General features: G+C 63.9%; 2 protein-coding genes across 6 annotated transcripts in view; both read left to right on the top strand.

Moving 5' to 3' along the window:
- The first annotated feature begins 3,806 nt into the window (after positions 1–3,806).
- On the top strand, positions 3,807–10,946 carry MAPK11 (mitogen-activated protein kinase 11). Of its 5 annotated transcripts, XM_081822715.1 has the most exons (12): positions 3,813–4,022; positions 6,620–6,749; positions 6,865–6,923; positions 6,996–7,107; positions 7,192–7,221; positions 7,309–7,356; positions 7,439–7,553; positions 7,936–8,007; positions 8,250–8,329; positions 8,990–9,068; positions 9,157–9,330; positions 9,656–10,946. In XM_081822715.1, the coding sequence occupies exons 1-12, from the start codon at positions 3,907–3,909 to the stop codon at positions 9,733–9,735; spliced, it is 1,095 nt and encodes a 364-aa protein (XP_081678841.1). In that variant the 5' UTR covers positions 3,813–3,906; the 3' UTR covers positions 9,736–10,946. The 5 variants fall into 5 exon arrangements, with proteins under 5 accessions (XP_081678840.1, XP_081678839.1, XP_081678842.1 ...); XM_081822713.1 differs by lacking the exon at positions 8,250–8,329 and having other exon boundaries at positions 3,808–4,022; positions 7,936–8,035; XM_081822716.1 differs by lacking the exon at positions 7,192–7,221 and having other exon boundaries at positions 3,812–4,022.
- Positions 10,947–12,957: 2,011 nt separating this feature from the next.
- Positions 12,958–15,968, top strand: part of MAPK12 (mitogen-activated protein kinase 12) — an 8,907-nt gene continuing 5,896 nt past the window's right edge. Inside the window, exons 1-3 of the mRNA XM_081819019.1 lie at positions 12,958–13,352; positions 13,430–13,559; positions 15,023–15,036. Of these exons, the coding sequence (XP_081675145.1) occupies positions 13,228–13,352; positions 13,430–13,559; positions 15,023–15,036 (269 nt within the window). The 5' untranslated portion in view covers positions 12,958–13,227. The remainder of the gene's footprint in view (positions 13,353–13,429; positions 13,560–15,022; positions 15,037–15,968) is intronic.

Genomic DNA, 15,968 nt, shown 5'->3' with positions numbered 1-15,968 from the left:
CCTGGGTCCCCCTGCTTAGGCTGTGGGGCCACTAGGGTCAGCTCCTTGGTCCCAAGAACAGCTCCAGGATGACTTAGGACATAAATAAGGCTGAAGGGCCGTGTAACGGAGAGCGAGGGTACCTTTGCCGATGCCTGAGGGAGGGGGTCGTCTGGGATTCTGGTGATGGGGAAAGGGTGTAGCTCCCAGTCCCCATGCTGCAGGCAGGGCCACAGCAGACAGGCCACCCAGTCCCCATGCTGAATGCAGGGCCACAGACAGGCCACCCCGCAGCTCTCAGGCACACGCACGTGTCCACGCACACACAGCATCAGCATGTTGGGCCCCTCACTGAGTAGATACACCTGTTCAGGGCCTGCCCTGAAAGAGCTTTTAATGCTCCGAGGACGCCAACCCAGCAGAAAGGGGATTTCGTGTCTCCAAAACAAGGACGTGGTGGTGGTCCGGCCAGCCTCAGATATGGCTGGATTCAGGTGCTCACATGTTTTCAGGTTTCTGAACTTCCCAGCGTATGCTGCTGTGTCCTCAGACAGTGGGGATGCTGTTCACAGGCAACCCCAGACTGTGTCTTCTCGACTTGGGGCATCGTCGTGGCTGGGGTTGGGCTAGGCCTTGGTCATGAGCCAGCTGTGCACGGGGGCAGCCCCACTGAAGCCACATGGAACAGGTGTGGATATCTCCCGCAAGGAAGGGGTACTAGGCAAACAACTGACATCCCCCATCCCAGGAACCCCAAAATGACACGGTTATGACCCACACTAGGTTCCCTGAGATTCAGCTGTTCAGAAGCATTTGGGGCACAGTCTGGAAGTGCTAAGCTGTGGATGCCTGGGGCAGGGAGGTGGGAACCTAGAGGACGGGGCTTCCAGACTGGACCTCCACAAGCCGCTCCTGTCCCTCCGAAAACTGGACAGCCAGGCAAGAGCTGAGTCAGGACCCCCTTACATTCTGTGAAGCTTAGAGAGAGAGGAAGGGGCTGCAGATCCAACAGATGGGGTTACCCCCCATGGAGGACAGGAGTGTGAAGAGATCCGGGGGGCTGTCCTTTGATGGGGCCAGTGAAGGGTAGAAATTGGGCATGCATGTTGGGGTGCAAGGTGCCGGTGGTGGGGGTCAGGCCAGCTTCGAATAGTCAGGATGCTGACAAACTGAGGGATGACCCACCCTCCTGTTTCTACTTCCCCAGTTCCTCCTAATGTGGGGGGGCAGGGAGGCAAGGATGGGTGGAAGCCACACACAACCTCAGTGACCCTTCCAAGTTGCAGAAAATGGCCTAAGGCCATGCCCTGCTTGCTAAACATCATGAACATCCCCCCCCATCACCTGGCCCCCATGACAGGAGGTCATTCTGACCTCAGAAGCGCCAGCCAGGAGACCAGCAAGTGGCCAAAAAAGGGTGGCCTGGACCAGTGGAGGGGAAAAGTGGACATGGAGACAAGGAGTGGGATCTTGATATTGAGGGGCAACTGAATCCCAGGGGAGGGTGGAGGGAGACAGGGATGGGGGTCCTCAGGCCCAAGGCTGATGTCTGGGGAGGAAGCTCTTCCGCCTGGCTTCCCCACTTGTGCTCCGGCTCACACCTGAAGCACCTGCCACCCCCCACCACCCCACGCACACACGCTGCTGCTCTCCACTCCACGCCACCCACTTCTCTGGGCTCAGGCCTCTCTCACCCAGGCCAAGCAACAGTCGTTCTGGACCTGGTGGCCAGGATGGTGCTGTGAACATGTCCAGCAGGGCTCCCCAATAGCCTGAGAACAAAAATGAAATCCCTGCTGTGGCCCCACCCAGCCTGCCACAACCCTCCAGCCCACCACCATCCTCTTCTGTTCAAGTCAGGCAGAGTCCTGGAGAGTCGGGACCGTGGACGCTTGGCCCAGCTCCACCGGCGTCTCCTCTCCAGGGGACTTCCTGACCTGTCCGGCCCTGTGGCCTCTCCCCACCCTAACCACCACCGGAAACCCCCTGGTTACCCCTCTGCAGTATTACAACCCCGACCCTCCCCAGAAGGCAGCTTGGCCGGGATCCGCCAGCCTGGGGGCCAGGTGGGCACCCGGGGATGAATCATGAGGGAGGGCCTCCGCTCCGCCCCACTCGCTGAGCGGGGGCCGGGCTCCCCTAGGGGCGGCACAACCCCACCCCCAGCCGGGGGGGAAGGGCGGGGCCTGTCGCCATGGGAACCTGGCCCGGGCCGGCGCAAACCAAGGCCACCCCCCTTGCGCCGGGCCGCGCGGCCAGCGCCCACCGTCCGCCGCTGAACGAGCCTCTTCCCGGCCGGTAGCTGAAGCTCCACAGACTCCGCGCAAAACCCCGGCGCGCCTCAGCTGGCTCGGGAAACGCACCGCAGGGCCGGGACTCCCAAGGAGGCGCGGACCCGCGCGGCTGTGGGAGGGGACGCCGGTGTCCTTCCCCCATCACCGCCCGGCCGACACCGGCTCCCAGAAGGGAAACTGAGGCTGGGGATGGCTCGGGACTTGACCGAGGTCGTGCAAGGCTGGCCGGCGCGACTGGGACGCGGCCCACGCCACGGTCCGGGTTCGCTGGGCAGTTATGTTTGCCCGGTATTGCGCTGACATGTTTTATTTTGATCTGGCTGCCAATATTTAAAATCAGGAGATTGCACATAAAAACCCAGGCTTTAGTTTGTTTGGAAGAGGTAGAAGGTCGGGCAACACACAGCCCGATTGCCCACGTTCCTGGGAAACGGCAGCCCCCCCAGTGCTCTCCCGACAGAGAGGGTCAGGGGGCATCTGTCACGGGAGCAATGCTGTCTCCGAACACTTGTCACTTTTAAGTGGGAAGTAAAGATGCGCGGGCCCAGAGCGCTAGACAGATGCGGAGAGGCTGTCTTGCTGGAATGAGAACATTCCCCCGTCAGCGACAGCAGCCTGTGAGAAATCAGCCTTCCAGGCTGTGAGAGGACACGAGGAAACGTGTCGTGCGCGGAGGAGGAACTGCGGTTATGTAGCGGAGGAGAGCCTCAGTACCTAGGAAAGTCAGGGTGGGCTTCCTGGGAGAGGTGACGGCTGAGGGGGGCGGGGTTGGAAGGAGGAAAGGTACCAGGAACCAAGAAGGACCCGTTTGGGGAATAGCCCTTTATGCGTACAGCACCTCAAAGGTCCCCTGGTGCCGCCGCTGTCCCTGGTCCTGACAGGGCTGGCTCCCCAGGCCCGGCCAGGGCGGGAGGCCGCTCTCGGTCCACGGAAGTTTGCCAGGTGACGAACCACACCGCCAGGGCCAGAACGGCCTCCAAGGGAGAGGGAAGCCGGCGAGCCCAGGATCCAGGGCGCGTCCATCTGCCCACCCCACAGGGCGACCCATCCAACCTAGCGTCCAGTTTTTCTACATTGATGAAAAAAATCTCTGCCCTGGCTTCTTTGATCGTGAGGGTTCCCCTTCATTTCTGAGGGAGCAGGCTGCGTGGGGGGTGTCGTGCGGGGCCCGGAGCAGGGGTGGGAGAGGAGGCGCAGACACGAGTGCCGGCAGGGGAGGGCGCGGGGAGCGGAGGCTGCCGAGAGGCGGTGGCGTCCTGGATGGGGCGGTGCCCGGCCGAGCACAGAATGCGGGCGGATACTTGGGGAAGCGCGGGCCCCAGGAGGTAGAAGCGGGCCGGGCGGCGAGCTGGACGCCGGCCGTCCCTCCCCCTGCGCGGGCGCAGCGGCCCCGGCCCCGAGCCGGGGAGGGGACAGCAGGGCTGCTTGGCGCCGGGCCGCCGCCAGGCAGGGGCAGGAAGCCGCGCGTCTGTCCCCGCGCAACGCCCCCCCGGCCCCGCCCCGCGCCGCGCCGCCGCCCGCCGCCGCCTCCTCCCGCCGCCCTCCGTCCTCTCCGCTCGGGCTCCGGCGCGGGGCGGGGGCGCGGGGCGGGGGCGCGGGGCGGGGCGCGGGCCGGGCGGCGGCCGCTTCGGACATGTCGGGCCCGCGTGCAGGCTTCTACCGGCTGGAGCTCAACAAGACGGTGTGGGAGGTGCCGCAGCGGCTGCAGGGGCTGCGCCCGGTGGGCTCCGGCGCCTACGGCTCGGTCTGGTAGGGGCGGCGGGGAGGGCGGGGAGGTGCGGGCGGGACTGAGCGCGCGCCCCCTCCCCTCCCTTTGCGAGGTGCCTGGCGTGGGGTGGGGCCTCGCCCCGCCTCCGCCCCCGGGCCTTTCACCGAGCGCAGCAATGAATGGGGGGTGGGGGGCGTGAAGGAAACTTTCCTACCGGGCGCCGTTCGGGCTTGGGGAGAGGGGTCGTTCTTCCGCCCCGTCCCAGCCGGAGCATCCCCCACCAGGCCCAAATCCTGCGGCGTCACAGTCGGCGAAAGGGCGGGTCTCCCGGGCCCCTAAATGTGCAAGCATGCGTCTACGGTGGCCCCCCCCGTCCCTTGCCCCCCGCCCCCCGTCAAGGGTCTAGCATCCCTGGGGTCTGGCGGATGCCCGGGTACTAGGGTGGGTAGTTTTGTTTGCAAAAGAAAAAGCCCAGCTTGGGGGAGGGCAGGATCCCTCCCCTTAGAATGGCCTCAAACTGCCCGGTGGGTCCTGCCCCCCCCCCGTTTTATAGGGGTCTCAGACTCTGGATGGGGCCTAGGCCTGAGCAGAGATGGCTACCATTATCCGTACAATACTTGTGGGGGTCTACACCCCAGTCCATTTCTTGCCCTAACCAAGAGAGCTCAGACCACAGCCCCACAATTGGGCTCTGGGGCCCAGACAGAGGACAGTCTGGAAGTGGGAAAGAGGGTTGGGATTTGGCTGAGGCCTGTGTGGGGTTGGGGAGGGACTGGGGGTCTTAGGGTAAGGTGGTTGCAGGAAGTCGGTTGCAGGTGCAATACTGACGGGCTGACTGTGGGTGTGGATGTTGAGAGGTGCCCCCCAAAACCCAGCGGGGTCCTTACCAAGGCCTGAGCCAGGTGGCTGCAGTCCACTGAGGGAGTCTTGGAGGTGGGGAGGCCGGAGCCCCTAGGGATGGGGCATTGCTCCTGGCTCTGAAAGAAAGTTAAGAGTGGGACTTCCTGAACCCCCCAGAGGTCCAGTGCTGGAGCCTGGAGCAAGGGCTTCTTCCCTGCCCCGCCCCTCCCCAATCTGCTGCCACTGGCCAGCTTGCCAGAATCCTCAGCCTGGCCATTTCATCCATTCCAGCCTCAGGCCTCTCTCTTCATCTCTAAGACCTCAAGGGCCGGAAGAGGGTCAGGATAATGCATGAGTGGTCCCTGGGGAATATAGAGTCCTTGCTGGAATCACCTCCGGTCTAGAATCACCTTCTGGGAGGTCCTAGAGAGTATCAAGTTCCCCAAAGGAGGCCTGGGTCTCTCCCCATTGCACTTAGTGGGCAGTGCCCAGCGCAGGTGATGGCCCTCTCCTGGGTTCCTGTGTTCTCCTGATGAAGCTGGTGACCCAGTGCCAAATCCCTGTCACTCGATTGTGCAGACACAATTGGGCAAAAGGATCTGCTGCCCCATAGGAGCGGTCACTCCCCTACCTGCCTCCCCAGAAGTTCCCTGGACCCTCCCCAACGGGCCACAGTCATGTGGATGCCCCAGGCACATAGCTGGCTTTCCTTCACCACCACCTGGGCCCATGGACATCCCAGGTGCTGCAGGAGCTGCTCCCCGGGCTGTGTAGACTCCACTCGTTGCTGGGGGAAGCGGGATCTAGAGAGTGGATGTGAAGTGAAAGGGAGGGAAGGAGTGATTATCAGGGAGAGGAAGCGCGGATGGCTCTCAGCAGGGCTCCCATGCTGAGGCCAGAGGGACTGGGGGGGGGGGGGAGGCAGACCGTTTGCATTTGAAGATGATGCCCATGACTGTTGTGTCTCCTGTGAAGAGTAGATGGGTGTGGAAGCCGGTGTGGAGGTGGAGCATCTGGACCTCTGGGGAGTGGGATGCGGCAAGGGGAATGTTCTGTGGGTCCAGACACTTCATAGTACCCAGTTTCTCACTCTTTTTTTTTAAAGATTTTATTTATTTATTTGAGAGAGAGAGAATGAGAGACAGAGAGCACGAGAGGGAAGAGGGTCAGAGGGAGAAGCAGACCCCCTGCTGAGCAGGGAGCCCGATGCGGGACTCGATCCCCGGACTCCAGGATCATGACCTGAACCGAAGGCAGTCGCTTAACCAACTGAGCCACCCAGGCGCCCCCCCAGTTTCTCACTCTTAAAAATAATAATGCGGTAAAAGCCTTTGACCAGTTTTTCCTCCATATTTTTAATATTCAGAGGTGTTGGGGACCCAGGGGCTTTGCAGGTGGCTCTGGAAACCCTGAGGCAGCCTCCCAGAGCCATGAACCAATAGGGGAGCAGGAGGACGGTTTGGAGTGAAAAGGGATGGTTTGCAATGGCTGTTTTCCTGACCTGGTTGGTGGAGACTCTCCCCCAGCCCCATGCTGAGCTGGGGGGGAAGATCCAGGTCCTGCCCTAGGACTCCCTGGTGGGGCAGGCTGGGACCCTGTGGGCTGGAATGCCGCTGGGCTGCCTCTTGAAGAAGGAGCAGGCCCCAAGGAGGCACAGAAGAGAGGCTTTCCAGGTGCCAGTCCCCCCGAGGGACCATCTGAGTGACGCGCAGGGCGGGGAAGAACAGGCCCGACAGGAGCAGGGCCCGGCGGCGCTCGGCCGGGCCCCCACGCGCCGCCTCACTCAGCGCCCTTGCAGCTCAGCCTATGACGCGCGGCTGCGCCAGAAGGTGGCGGTGAAGAAGCTGTCGCGACCCTTCCAGTCTCTGATCCACGCGCGGAGAACTTACCGCGAGCTGCGGCTGCTCAAGCACCTGAAGCACGAGAACGTGAGCGGGGCGCGCCGGGGCGGTCCGCCGGGCGGCCGGGGCTCCCCGCGGGGCACGCAGCACCCAGGGGGAGCACTGGCGGGAGCTCCGAGTCATGACCCCCGTCCCCACGCAGGTCATCGGGCTGCTGGACGTGTTCACGCCGGCCACCTCCATTGAGGACTTCAGCGAAGTGTGAGTGGCAGCCACGCGGGAGCGCGTCCGGTGGGGGGCGGGGCCACTGTGCTGACCCCCTACCCCTCCCAGGTACCTGGTGACCACCCTGATGGGCGCGGACCTGAACAACATCGTCAAGTGCCAGGCGCTGAGCGACGAGCACGTCCAGTTCCTGGTTTACCAGTTGCTGCGCGGGCTCAAGGTGGGCGCCGCGTGGGCGGGCACAGGGCGCGGTGCCGGGGTCCGAGCCTGACCCTCCCACCGTGTCCCCCTCTCCCCCTCGCAGTACATCCACTCTGCGGGGATCATCCACCGGGTAGGTGCGGCGTCCGGGTGAGGGTCGGGGCTTCTGCAGGCCCGGCCCAGGTGCCCTTCCAGCACTCACAACCCACCTGCCCTGCAGGACCTGAAGCCCAGCAACGTGGCTGTGAACGAGGACTGCGAGCTTAGGGTGAGCCGCCTGCGGGTGAGGGGCTGCCCGGCCGTGGAGGGGGCATTCAGGGAGGTGCTGACAAGCTTGGTGGTCGCTCTAGATCCTGGACTTTGGGCTAGCCCGCCAGGCTGATGAGGAGATGACTGGCTATGTGGCCACTCGGTGGTACCGCGCACCTGAGATCATGCTCAACTGGATGCACTACAACCAGACAGGTGATGTCAACCCACACAGCGGCAGGTGTGCTGTGTTGGACGAGGGTGGGCAGGCAGAGCTCGCACCAGGGCCTGGGGAGGGTGGGTGGGTGGGTGGGTATGATGCCACAACCAAGGCCGTCGGGGAGGTGTGTCCAGCTTTGGAGGACAGGCAAGGTCTGGGACCATCATGCAAAAACAGACCTTAGAGGGCCAAGCACAATAGGTCTTGGGCTAGCTCTTCCCCTTACCCAGGGTTGTACCTAGAGGGGTAAGGGGGTCTGCTCTTTTGGGGCCTGCGTTTGACCGAGAGGCCACTGAGCTGGCACAGTCGGGGCAGATCCCTAATTCTCTGAGGGGGTCCTTGGGGAGGGCAGGCTAATGGAGACTCCTTCCCCAACAGTGGACATCTGGTCTGTGGGCTGCATCATGGCTGAGCTGCTCCAGGGAAAGGCCCTCTTTCCAGGAAATGACTGTATCCTTGGCCCAGGTTGGGGAGGAGGGTGAGCCAGGGTCCCCTTTTCTGGGTGGGGCTCAGGGGAGGTGGGCACTGGCCCTTTCTGGCTGGCCTGGCCTCTTCTGCCCCACGCTGGGCCACCTTAGGCTCGCTGGTTCCAGCTGTAGGAGAGCAGGTTTTTGGCAGAGCCCCAAGGTCTGGGATCGGGGGGCCTGGGAAGGGTCTGTTCCTGGCCAGTAGGCATTTCCTCAGCCAGGCAGACATCGACCAGCTGAAGCGAATCATGGAGGTGGTGGGCACACCCAGCCCTGAGGTTCTAGCAAAGATATCCTCAGAACACGTGAGTCACCAGCCATCAGCTCCCTCTGCTAACCAAGCTCCTGGGCACTCCGGAGGAAGGGGCTCTGTGGGAATAGACCGGGAACCATGTGGGAAACATGAGTCACAGTGGAATAGAGCCCAAGGCAGGTGCCTGACCCTTTCAGGGAGAAACAGGTGAACAGGGAAGACATTCCTGGCACGAGGGACAGTGAGGGCACAATCTCAGCGCTGACTAGCAGTGCTTTTGCCAAGGACAGTGGGGTGCTCCAGGCATGGAGAGCCAGGTAAGGCACTGGAGCCACCACACCCAAAGTGGGGGATGCCTCTGGTCCATGCATGCTCCCTTTTTTTTTTTTTAAGATTTTATTTATTTATTTGACAGAGAGAGACACAGCGAGAGAGGGAACACAAGCAGGGGGAGTGGGAGAGGGAGAAGCAGGCCTCCCGCGGAGCAGGGAGCCCGATGCGGGGCTCGATCCCAGGACCCTGGAACCATGACCTGAGCCGAAGGCAGACGCCTAACGACTGAGCCACCCAGGCGCCCCTCTATGCATGCTCTTGTCCAGTCCTGTTGCAGTGAATGGGTCTGGGGGCTTCTCTCAGGAAGTCCCTGCCTGGCTTTGGGCCAGGGGAGGTAGGGTGTGAGCCACCCCCTCAGGCCCTTCCTGTGTGCCCCCAGGCCCGGACATACATCCAGTCCCTGCCCCCCATGCCCCAGAAGGACCTCAGGAGCATCTTCCATGGAGCCAACCCCCTGGGTGAGGATGGGCCCTGGGTCTGGGCTGGGCTCCATGTCTGGCCCTAGATGCACGACTGACCACCACCTTTCCACTGACCACTCCGTAGCTGTGGACCTGCTGGGAAGGATGCTGGTGCTCGACAGTGACCAGAGGGTCAGTGCGGCCGAGGCCCTGGCCCATGCCTACTTCAGCCAGTACCATGACCCGGACGATGAGCCTGAGGCTGAGCCCTATGATGAGAGCGTTGAGGCCAAGGAACGCACAGTGGAGGAGTGGAAGGGTGGGCTTGAGGAGGGCCAGGGGGGTGGGAGCGGTGGAGCCCAGGGGCCTGAGGGCTTCATTCCCCCGCAGGCTAGGAGCTGCCTGTTTCCTGCCGGAAGTGTCCAGTTCCTGCCCAGAGTGGTCCCCGAACTCCCCGCACTCCTGGGGCTGGGTGTGTCCGGCAGAGGCTCATGGGCGGCACAGGGCAGGCTCCGGAAGGAAGCCCCAGGGGCTGAGGCTGCCCTCAGGGTGGTAGGCCTGGGCTGGGCAGCTGGCACCGGACAGGGAGGCAGGGGCGGTGGCCCAGTGACAGCATGATGTCACCCTCTCCCTTCACTTCCCAGAGCTCACCTACCAGGAGGTCCTCAGCTTCAAGCCTGCAGAACCACCGCAGTCTCCCGGCAGCCTGCAGATTGAGCAGTGAGGGGCATGTGCCCGCCAGCCACAGGGACCGGCGGATGGGCCGGAGTGTGCCGGCCCACTTCCTCAGCCTGCCGCATTCCCACGAGGGGTGCCTCCCAACACCACTGTGGCCAGCGCCCTGACCCTAGCCTGGGGTCCCCCGCCTGCACGCGGCTCCTCGTGGGCAGTCTGTACGCATGTGCATGCACGATGGTGTGCATGTGTGCAAGCCGCGGGTGTGGGAGTCTAGACGGAGCATCCCGGACTTCCTTGGTCCTCCTGCCTCCTTCCAACAATCTAGGTCTCCCTTAGGACCTCCCCTGGATGCCACAGGGGTTCCCCTGGGGAGTGTGTCTGTCTCCAGATCTTCTCAGTCCCAGAGGGCTGTCTCTGGAGGGCGTGGTGCCCTGGGGCAGGGGTCTCTGGAGACTGAAGGGAGGGTCTTGCTTGTCAGAGCTTCTCGACCTGGGAGTGGGGGCTACCCTGGGAAATGCTGAGACCCGAAGGTCTGAGAGCTGAGACTGCCGCCAGGAATCACAGGAGCAGACCATCCCGGGGCCACGTGTTCACCTGGGCTGTGGGGGGCTCACGTGTACTAACGTGCTCCCCTGGCACTGACGTGTCGAGGCACGTGTGACCCTGTGGGTGCCGTGACCAGCAAGAAGCCTGAAGCGAGGGGTCGTACTGTTACTTCCTTTCCCTCAGTTCCCGGTGTGGGGGGTGGGGTGCTGCCACTGAGATCCTGGCTGCAGTGTGCGAAGGACTCAGGTGGGCAAGGGGCAACCCGGGGACAGAAGCCAGGGGCTTTCTCCTTGAGTGTGGGGGCTGTGGCAGGCAGGAAGAGCTGGTGGGCACGGGGGCTCCAGCCTTGATTCGGGGAAGGAGTGGCGCCCACCGGTGTACCCTTGGACTCAGACCCCGACCTTGGCCTGGAGCTGATGAAGAAGCCTCTGCCCGCTCTACCTCTGCCCACCCTCCGGCCCTGCAGCTGAGCGCTGGGCTGTTCTGGCCTATGGGTCAGCTCGCATCTTCTCTTCTTCCAGAACGGAGCTGATCTAGTAACCTCTGGGACGTGACCCCGCCCAAGATGTGTTGGGGGTGTGGGTCCCCCATTGAGGGGCTTCTCTGTGAGGGGGTGGTGTCCCGTGTGTCAGGTGGTGACCTCCCACCTTGCAGAGGTCTCAACGTCAAGTGCCTGCACGAGGGTTTCACAATAAAGGGGGTTCTCTCTCACTCAGTTTGTGTCCCGAGTCCCGAGGCCCCGCTGCCTGGCTGTCCCCGCTGCTTGGGGAGAGGGTGGCTGGATCTGTGCGTCACACCCCCAGCTGCTCTGGCCCCCCCAGACCCTGCACTGCCCAGATCCCTTGGGTCTCCAGTCAGACAAGCAGCCGTATTCAGCCCAGCACCCTCCCTGCTCCCGGAGAGCCCAGGGCCACTGGGGGTGGGGTGGCGTGAGTTCTGCACCCAGGCTAATGGGCTCTGACCCGGGACAGAGCTTGATGGCCATGCACAAATCAACCCCAGCTGCCCTGCTGAGGAGCTCACTGGGCAAGCTCAGCTTCCGGTCTGGTTGCAGATCTGCCCCTTCTCTCAGCGGTCAGGGAAGCTGCTGCGGGACAATCTCTGGGAGCAAAGGCTTATCCTTCCCTGGAGCTGGGTAAAGTGGGAAAACTTTCCTTTCCTTCCTGCTTAAGGGGCAAGAGGGCCGCCTCAGCCCTCGGGACATACACCGAGCTACTAGCCTACTGTTCACTGCAGCTCAGGTGAGGAAGGGCACCAGCCTCAACAGGGATCAGGCAAAACGTCCCCAGGACGGGGGCATTTGTGCTGTTCCCCTGGGCCTTGGGGGTGGAGACCATCTGGGAGTCGGAACACCAGGGGCCTGGTCAGTGTGGCTACTGGGCCTCAGGTCCTAGGGAACCCTGCAGACCAGGTTGGGCCAAGTCCTGCGGTTGGGGTGTGTGTGTGCTGGGGATGGGAACAGAGCTGGAACATGCCCCACACGGGGAAACCTGCCAGACCCCTGGGCCCCACCTCAGGGAGTAAGTGGGCCAGCTAGGGGCTTCCTGGAGGAGGCAGCCCAGGGCATGAGGGGCACAGGTGGTGGTGGCTCCAGTGGCCCCAGGCCGCTCTCTCTGGCTAGTCTCCAACTCCTGGGTGCTGCGGAAGACTAGCCTGCAGCCCAGGTGTAAAGCTGCTCTGGCCGGCTCTAAGCTGCTGATTCATGGTGGCCAGCAGGGCACAGAGGGAAAGGCGGGGGGCCCTGGGGATCCTGTTACCCCACTCCCTCTCAGACCTGGGTCACTGGGCTGGGGGAGGCCGGGGAGGGGGCTCTGTCCTCCAGGAGCATCTGGTCCAGGATGTGGCCAGACCTCTGGAAGGATGATGCTCATGCCCCCACCTAGGGATAAGGCGGGGGGGGGGGCACTGAGGGCCCAAGTAGGGCCCTCCTTCACCCCTGGGGTCAGGTATAACTTTCTGCAGAGAGAGGAGAGGCCAGGCTCAGGACAAACAGGAGGGAGAAAGATGGCAAGAAGGTGGGACAGGCAAAGGGACTTGCACATGCTTGGAGCAGGCTTCCCACTTGCCAGGTGGGTGGAGAGAAGGGAGCTGGGTGTGCACCAGGGCCCAAGGGAGACCCACAGGACCACCCTCTCTGGCTCCAGGGGTTGGGAGGCCTGGGGTCGGGTGGTCACAGGGAGGGATGTTGGGGATGCAGCCTAGGTTTGGTCACAGGGAGAGGGGGATGCAGGCCATAGGTGCTGGGGACGCCACATTGGGACGTGGATGGATCAGCCCCAGGGGAAGGGGGCGGCCTGCAAGGTGGGCCGTTTACGTGGGGGACACAGCGCTCAGCTCAGGGGCCTCAGGGGTGGGGGCCCGGGTTGGTGGGGTGGAGTTGGCCAGGCTGGTGGACAGTGACTTGCAGTTGGGAATAGAAGCGCTGCGGTTCCGGCTGCCCAGGATGGGCCCAGCTCCCTGGGGGCGTGGTTACTAAAGAGGGTCTGCGCGCCCCACGGGACTTGTGCTAAGCCACCCCGCACCCGGGCCCGGGGAGTCCGGCCCGGGAGAAGAGGCGGCCGGGGTCCTCAGTGCGTTCCGGGCCGGCCCTGCGTGGCCTGGCGGCGCTCCCCTCCCCCGCTCCGCCCCTCCCCCAGCCCCCGGCCCTCCCCCCGCGGCGGCCGCCTCGGGTTTCCGCTGGGGCCAGAGGGCCGGCGGGGGCGTCACGTGCGCGCGGCCCGGGGGCCGGTTGGTCCGCGGGCAGGGGAGGGACCGCGCGCTCCCCGGGCCGGGGCCGGGGTCGGGCCGGGGTCGGCGACTCCTGACGCCGGGAGGGCGGCCCCAGGAGGGGAGAGCGGGAGGGCCCCAGCGGCGGACGGGCGACGGCGCGGAGCAGGCTTTGCCACGCGGTGGCCCCGGGCGCGCGCCCAGGGAGTCCCGCTGATCCCGGGTCCCCGGTCCTCGGGGCGCAGCGCCCACGGGGTCCGTGGCGGGGGCGGTGCCTGGGGCCGCCATGAGCTCTCCGCCGCCCGCCCGCAGGGGCTTTTACCGCCAGGAGGTGACCAAGACGGCTTGGGAGGTGCGCGCCGTGTACCAGGACCTGCAGCCCGTGGGCTCCGGCGCCTACGGCGCGGTGTGGTGAGCGGGAGCCGGGCGGGGTGGCGGGCGTCGGCGCGGGGTGGCTCGGCCCTCCCGCTGACCAGTGCGTCCCGCAGCTCGGCCGTGGACAGCCGCACTGGCGCCAAGGTGGCCATCAAGAAGCTGTACCGGCCCTTCCAGTCGGAGCTCTTCGCCAAGCGCGCCTACCGCGAACTGCGCCTCCTCAAGCACATGCGCCACGAGAACGTGAGTCGCGCCGGGCCCGCCAGCCCCGGGCCTCCGCGTCCACTGCCTCTGCTCATCTCCCTCCTCGCCAGCAAATCCTGCCCTAGAAGATGGGGTCCCTGCTACCCGTGTGCTGGGGTGGAGATGCGGGGTCGGGGCGTTGTACCCCAGAGCTGGGGGGGGGCTCCACGTGGTGAGGCCAGAGCCCCGCCTCTTTCCAGAGAGACTGCTTCCCTGGGGTCTAGTTCTCGCTGCTAGGCCAGTGCCTGCGAAGGGCTTAGCTCCTTGGCTTCCTCCTGGGGCCACATCTGGCTCCTCAGCCCAGGCCCTAGTCAAGGCACCACCACTTGCTCAGGCCAAGGGCTCGTCCACAGCTCACCCCAGCCCTGCCTCCAGCCGGGAGCCTGGAGGTGAGAGAGGACGCTCACATGTGACCAGCGGTTATCCTGGAAGGGGCCCTCAGCCTCTTCTCTCTTGCTGGGCATCCTCCACAGCCGCACCCCAGGCCCCCTTTCTCCACCCCTTCAGGCCCCTCTCCTGAACAGTCTGCTCCAGTCTACCTCCCCAGCCTCAGTTCAGGAATGCAGAGCTGGGCATGGGCAGGAGTCAGGATCCGGGCACTGGCAGCCCAGAGCCTTGGGGTCTCTTGTGGTGAGGGGTTGAGGGGGCTGGTGTGTGGAGGGCACTAGGCATAGTGGCCAGCACAGAGATGCCTCCTTCCATGGTGGGGGATGGCAGGAAAAGGCCTCCCTTGTTTCCAGACCTGCCCACAGAGCACCACGTGTGGCTGCCGTGGGCCTCTCTAGTGGCCATTGCTGGCTACTGAGAGCCCTCCTCTCTCCTGGCGGAACTCCTGTTGTTCCACGATGTTCCTACTACAACCCTAAACTCTGCCCCTCCCACACAGGCCATTCCTGCCTCACCTGGAGTTTGGGCCCAGTCTCAGGGCTGGTGGTCTGGGTACCCAGACCCCGGGCTAATCATGCTCTTGACAGATGGTCTGGTCCCTCCTGGATCATCAGAGCCACCAGCCTTCTTCCGGGAAAATGAGTCCCATGTCCACCAGGAAACTTATTCCCTCAGTTCCTGGCTGATGCTCACCCTCTTAGCCCCTTGAGTGGGTCCTTCATTCACTCAGACTTTCCATCTCTGCCCTTAGCCCTTCCCAGGTGAAATCCATTCATGATGGACACCAGCCCTGCCCCGACCTCACCACCTCCTGGTTACACTCAGTCATGCGCAGGCTTGGTTCCCATGAGGGCAGAGTCTGCTACGCAAGGCTTCATCCTCCTCCCCAGCTGTCCCCCTCTCCCACCCACCCACCTTGCCCTTCCCCTAAGGTCTCAGGGCTTTCTTTTCAGGCGCTTCCAACCCCTGGCCCAGTCCCCTCCTCTGTGCCACCCATGGGCAGCCAGGTGCTCCTGCCTCAGTGGCGCCCTGCGCGCAGCCGGGAGGCTCTGCCAATCATAACCCTACTTTCTTAGGAGGACGCTGAGCTGTAAGAAGCCGTGCCAGGTCCTGCCCTTCTGCCCTCCCTCCTACTTCAGGCCAGAAGCCACACTGCAGAGGCGCAGAAGTCTCTATCAACCTGACATCCCCCTTACCCTTGGGGACCGTGTCCTCTATCCTCTTCTTGCCAAGACACTGTCTTGGTGCCACAGGCCTCACTGGCTTCCAGGCCCCTCACTGAACATCCCTCTCTGTCCTCCCCTTCCCTATGCCCATGACCTGGTCACCTAGTTGTCCCTCCACTTTGTGTCCACTCTCGCCTCGCCCCCGTCTGTCCCCACACAGCAGGTAGGGGGACACACTCAGCATCACACCTGTTTAAACCCTTGCTCAGCAGCTCTTAGGATCCAAGCCAAACCTTCACCTGGCATGCAAGGGCCTGCTCAGGCTCCGTCTGGCCTCTCCTTGGCTACTCCCTGGCTTGGGCCTTGGCCACCTGGCCTTTCTCCCCGTGTTCCTCAAATGCTTGAAGTGCTCTCCCTTCTTCCTCGGCCATCGTTCACATGGCCTCTGCCAGGCGTCCCCCCCGGCACATCCACGTGCCCCCCTGGCCACTCTGGTATACAGGCCTCCCAGGGATCAGCAGGGCCAGCTCTAGCCGCTGGCCTGCCTGGGCCTCTCCAGCAGAGGCAAGGCTCCCTGATGGACCCGCTGGGTGTTGGCTCTCCCCTGGGAGGCTGTCCCACCCTGGTCTCGGGTCTTCAGTGGGGATAAGAAGAGGGGGAGGAAGGGCCAAGGGGCTGGAGCTCCTTGGATGACTGGGAGCTGACCCAGACTTGGGGCTGCCCCTCCCCCAGAGGATCCCTGCAGTCACCATTCAAAAATAGCCTGTGTCTGTGGGCGTGTGTGCCAGGGCTGGGCCACTCTGCCAGGAGACAGTGCGGAGGGGACAGGGACAGTGTGGGGGGGATGGGGACAGTG

This window comes from Leptonychotes weddellii, chromosome 5 (genome assembly GCF_054177405.1).
Source record: "Leptonychotes weddellii isolate Sample4059 chromosome 5, ASM5417740v2, whole genome shotgun sequence".
Taxonomy (NCBI): domain Eukaryota; kingdom Metazoa; phylum Chordata; class Mammalia; order Carnivora; family Phocidae; genus Leptonychotes; species Leptonychotes weddellii.
This window is presented reverse-complemented; position numbering and strand designations above follow the sequence as displayed.

Excerpts from the sequence above, each read along its gene's own strand:
- MAPK11 (XM_081822713.1), top strand. The coding sequence starts at position 3,907 with ATGTCGGGCCCGCGTGCAGGCTTCTACCGGCTGGAGCTCAACAAGACG. Across the intron at positions 7,222-7,308 it reads CTGCGGGGATCATCCACCGG|GACCTGAAGCCCAGCAACGT; the intron begins GTAGGTGCGGCG and ends CCTGCCCTGCAG. Across the intron at positions 7,357-7,438 it reads ACGAGGACTGCGAGCTTAGG|ATCCTGGACTTTGGGCTAGC; the intron begins GTGAGCCGCCTG and ends TGGTCGCTCTAG.